The following is a 5,151-nucleotide window of genomic DNA, read 5'->3' as shown; positions in this document are numbered from 1 at the left end:
TGCCCTCTAGGGAAGGACAAAATGCTGTCAGATGGCTGAACCAGGAGTGGAACTTACTAATTTCTCAGGAGGACAGAAGAAGTCTGCTCCTCCCCTGGAGGCACAGCTGGGGCAAGTCAGGGGATTTATAGGGATCATGAGGGAATTTGCTTGAGAAAGTCACCATGGGGGCCCCAGGGCAAATGTCCCTTTACAGCCTTGGATCTCAGGGCTTAGGACTTGGGTATGGTCCCCAGGGCCTGAGCTCTTGGTCTAAACTCTGCTTCAGAGCAGTGGACATAGGTGAAACAGATAAGGCTATGCAGCCTGGGAATTTGTCTGCTTAGGGCTGACTTAGTAAACCCATAAGGCAGACCAAGTACCAGCCACCCACTTCTACATCCTCCCGCCCCTGGCATCTTTGGGGGCTGCCCGATCCAGCCCAGCGCTCTCAGGCAGGACCCCTCTGGAGTTATAAGTGAAGGGTCCCCGCCTTCCTGGGGTCTCTGTAGAGAACCCGGGACTTGGGACAGAATCAGAGAAGCTAGAAGGGAGCTAGAGGAGAGGACCTTGCGGGATACTGGAGGCTTCCTCTCGCCTCTGAAATCACACTTCGAATATTCACTTCATGAATGAACCTCAGCAGTACTTGTGGCAGGCTCTGCCCACCCCCACCCCCCACCCCACCGCCCGGCTCCCTCTTTCTCCAAGCCAAAGGCAGGCAGACGCATCCCCACCTGAGGACCTGCCAGCCACTGTGGGCTGGAGAGTGACGAAACCCGCAGTGCATCCTGGGAGAATCCCACTCAGCTCTACCACCACAGCCCAGCCTGCAGGACGGGGGCTGGACAGCCCCAGAGAGAACAGGAACGCTGGCCACAGCCCTCCCAGTTCTCAGGGCTGTGGGAGGCTCCCCTCCCCTCCCCACACTGGTCTCTAAATTTGGAGAAGTTGTCTTGAGCCCCCCATCTTGAGCTTGGCTGGACTGTGAGAGTGCCATGGGCACTGTGCTCTGCTGTTGGGGTGGGCGAGGCCCGGCCACGTTGGTTCTCTGCAGCCTTTCCTGGGGCCGGCCCGCCTCTCCAGTTCCTGTATTTCTTGTCAGTCTGCAGTCCGCTGTCCCTCCCTGGGAGGAGGATCTTGCCCCGGGACATGGGGTGGGTGGGGAGTGTCCTCCTCCCTTTGCTGGGATGCACAGAAAAGGAGGGAGTTCCCAGCAGTGGCAAGGCTGCCGCCTGAGCTGTGTTCTCAGACACACACAGCTTTGGTCCCGAGCTGGTCCCAGCTCTGACGTGAGCCCCTCCGGTGGGTTGGCAGTGAGCTGGCAAGCTCCATAGCAGGTGCGAGCGACATGGCAGAAAAGCTGTCCGAAGAGCAGGTGGCGGAGTTCAAGGAGGCCTTCGACAGGTTCGACAAGAACAAGGATGGCACCATCAGTGTGCAGGAGCTGGGCACCGTGATGCAGGAGGTGGGCCTGAAGCTGTCAGAGGCTGAGCTGAAGAAGCTCATCTCCCAGCTGGACACGGACAAGAACGGCAGCATCAGCTTCCAGGAGTTCCTGGAGGCCATGGCCGCAGGGCTTCAGACCTCAGACACGGAGGGCCTGAGGGAAATCTTCCGTGCCTTCGACCAGGACGACGATGGCTACATCAGCGTGGACGAGCTCAGGCAGGCCACATCCCAGCTGGGGGAGAAGGTGTCTCAGGACGAGCTGGACGCCATGATCCGGGAGGCGGACGTGGACCAAGACGGCCGGGTGAACTATGAGGAATTCGTGCGCATCCTCACCCAGAACTGAGGTCCCCCCACCCCCCGCCTGCTCTGCTGCCCCCTGCCTCCGCCCAACTCTGGTTCCACTGCCTGGTCAGGCCCTGCTTCCATGTGGGGACAGTTGGTGGTGGGCAGGAGGGGCTTCCCCGTCGCCTGGGGTCTGATCTGCCTGGCCAGACGGAGAGTGCTTGAGAGACGGGGGTGCTCCTTACCTTGCAGAGCTGTTGTGAGGAGACCCAAAGTGATGCACCGGTTGGAATAAAGGGATGTAAGCTCCAAGGTGTATGACTGTGCTTGAATGGGGGTAGAGGGGAGCTGGGGAGGGTGGGGTTTGGGTGGGGTCGTTGAAGGGCCCCAGCGGGGGCACGTGGGGTTCCCTTGAGCCTCTCCCCATTCCACTCAGCCCTAATGGGGGACCCTAGGACTCCAGGCAGAGAAGGCAATGGGACCCCACTCAGGTATTCTTGCCTGGAAAATCCCATGGATGGAGGAGCTTGGTAGGCTGCAGTCCATGGGGTCGAGAAGAGTCAGACACGACTGAGCGACTTCACTTTCACTTTCACTTTCATGCATTGGAGAAGGAAATGGCAACCCACTCCAGTGTTCTTGCCTGGAGAATCCCAGGGATGGGGGAGCCTGGTGGGCTGCCGTCTATGGGGTCGCACAGAGTCGGACACGACTGAAGCGACTTAGCAGCAGCAGCAGCAGGACTCCAGGAGGCCCCTCTTTGATGCCGGTGGTTGAGGAGGGTGGGGGGAGTGCTATGAGTGGGATGGGGCAGACGGGACTCGAGTGTCTGCCTGAGCTCCAGTCAGAACCTGGGGCCAGAGTCTGGACCAGGGGTGGGACACGCCTGCCCCTCTGGTGATATTTATTGCCCTTTGCATGTAGCCATCTGAAAGAAAACTCTGTGTGTGTGTATGTCCTGCATTTGAGATATGGGGACTAATAGAGCCAAGTTGGGAGCCCTGGAGGACCAGCCCTGCCTTACCTGAAGGAGGGCGGGATGGTCAAGACGTGGGAAGGACCAGAGATGCTGTGATGGGGTAATGGGAGGGGATCACACTTGAGGGGTGGGCGGTGTTTCCCATCAGATCCTAGCTCAGGCTCAGGGAGGAAGGTGCCCCTAAACCCTTCGGCTCCAGCCCTTCGGGGCCCCTTTGGGGTTGGGGCTCTGAAGCAGCTCCCTGGGTGTGCGTGCGCCCACAGAGGAGCTGGGGAGAGGCCAGAAGTCAGAGATGGGAGGAGCATCCCCCCTTCCACCCCCTGATGTCAAGCTGAGGTGCCATTGGAACCTGGGTTTTTGCAGTGTTGCTGTGTAGTTTCTAAAAACCATTCTGGCCAGAGCCAAGGCAGAGGTTCTCAGTGCAGGGTAGAGACGGACAGAGTCTGCTTACCTGGAGGGCTATAGCAAAACACCTGCCCAGCCCTTTACCCTCCCCTATTCCTGTTCGAGGGCGAATGACAGAGCAGTGTACCCGTGCAGAGGGGGTGGGGCCAGACCATCAAGGTGTGCTGTAGCACCGATGAAGTGTTTCCATTTGGGGATATTTTCAGTGGGTCACTGGGCCCCGTGACATCACACCCGCTGCATGGTCCATCCTAGCCCTGTCCTCGGGGTCTCCCTGAAGCCCCCTGCTCAGGCCTGGGCTAGAGGGGGAGGAAGACAGAGAAGACAGGCAGGAGCTCTGGTCCCTGAGGGTTCCCAGGGTGGGATCGGGTGTGGGGTCTGGTGGAGACAAGAGGGAGATGAGGAAGGGGGCGGAGGCTGCTCCCTCCTCCTGAGATTTCAGGGGTGGGGCGTCCAGGATGGGGGTGGACTCCCCCAGAAAGTCCCCATTCTCTTAGGGACGCAGGTCACAGAAGGTGAGTTTCTAAATGAGAGATTCTTAAATGCCAAGCTGGTCCAAGGCGAAGGGCTCCAGGCTCTGCATGGAAACAAGGAAAATAAAGATGTTTGGATGAACTTGATGTATTCAGTTTTTAAAGTTCTGAGAACATGCTCTTTCTATAGTTCAAATGTCCTTTCTTTAATGAAATGACTCCCATGGCAGATGGTTTGTTTTTTTTTTTCCCTTTCACGTACTTCCTTTGAAACATGGGGAATCCCATGTTAATTTTGACATCTTACTGTCCTGTAAGGCCCCAACCTCTGAGAAGAACAGCTCCAGCCTGTGGTACATAAAACTGATCTTCTCAGGCTCTATAACAAAGCCACAGTTATCAAGACAGTATGGTACTGGCACAAAGACAGAAATTTTGATCAATGGAACAAAATAGAAAGCCCAGAGATAAATCCACGCACATATGGACACCTTATCTTTGACAAAGGAGGCAAGAATATACAATGGATTAAAGACAATCTCTTTAACAAGTGATGCTGGGAAAACTGGTCAACCACTTGTAAAAGAATGAAACTAGAACACTTTCTAACACCATACACAAAAATAAACTCAAAATGGATTAAAGATCTCAACGTAAGACCAGAAACTATAAAACTCCTAGAGGAGAACATAGGCAAAACACTCTCCGACATACATCACAGCAGGATCCTCTATGACCCACCTCCCAGAATATTGCAAATAAAAGCAAAAATAAACAAATGGGACCTAATTAAACTTAAAAGCTTCTGCACAACAAAGGAAACTATTAGCAAGGTGAAAAGACAGCCTTCAGAATGGGAGAAAATAATAGCAAATGAAGCAACTGACAAACAACTAATCTCAAAAATATACAAGCAACTCCTACAGCTCAACTCCAGAAAAATAAATGACCCAATCAAAAAATGGGCCAAAGAACTAAATAGACATTTCTCCAAAGAAGACATACAGATGGCTAACAAACACATGAAAAGATGCTCAACATCACTCATTATCAGAGAAATGCAAATCAAAACCACTATGAGGTACCATTTCACACCAGTCAGAATGGCTGTGATCCAAAAGTCTACAAGCAATAAATGCTGGAGAGGATGTGGAGAAAAGGGAACTCTCTTACACTGTTGGTGGGAATAAAAACTAGTACAGCCACTATGGAGAACAGTGTGGAGATTCCTTAAAAAACTGGAAATAGAACTGCCTTATGATCCAGCAATCCCACTGCTGGGCATACACACTGAGGAAACCAGAAGGGAAAGAGACACGTGTACCCCAATGTTCATCGCAGCACTGTTTATAATAGCCAGGACATGGAAACAACCTAGATGCCCATCAGCAGATGAATGGATAAGAAAGCTGTGGTACATATACACAATGGAGTATTACTCAGCCATTAAAAAGAATTCACTTGAATCAGTTCTAATGAGATGGATGAAACTGGAACCTATTATACAGAGTGAAGTAAGCCAGAAAGAAAAACACCAATACAGTATACTAACGCATATATATGGAATTTAGAAAGATG

At 53.2% G+C, this 5,151-nt stretch overlaps 1 protein-coding gene across 1 annotated transcript; it reads left to right on the top strand.

Moving 5' to 3' along the window:
* The first annotated feature begins 1,166 nt into the window (after positions 1 to 1,166).
* Positions 1,167 to 2,028, top strand: LOC113902818 (calmodulin-like). Its single transcript, XM_027558185.1, has one exon. The coding sequence runs from the start codon at positions 1,331 to 1,333 to the stop codon at positions 1,775 to 1,777; it is 447 nt and encodes a 148-aa protein (XP_027413986.1). The 5' UTR covers positions 1,167 to 1,330; the 3' UTR covers positions 1,778 to 2,028.
* The last annotated feature ends 3,123 nt before the right edge of the window (positions 2,029 to 5,151 follow it).

This window comes from Bos indicus x Bos taurus, chromosome 13, assembly GCF_003369695.1.
Source record: "Bos indicus x Bos taurus breed Angus x Brahman F1 hybrid chromosome 13, Bos_hybrid_MaternalHap_v2.0, whole genome shotgun sequence".
NCBI lineage: Eukaryota > Metazoa > Chordata > Mammalia > Artiodactyla > Bovidae > Bos > Bos indicus x Bos taurus.
This window is presented reverse-complemented; position numbering and strand designations above follow the sequence as displayed.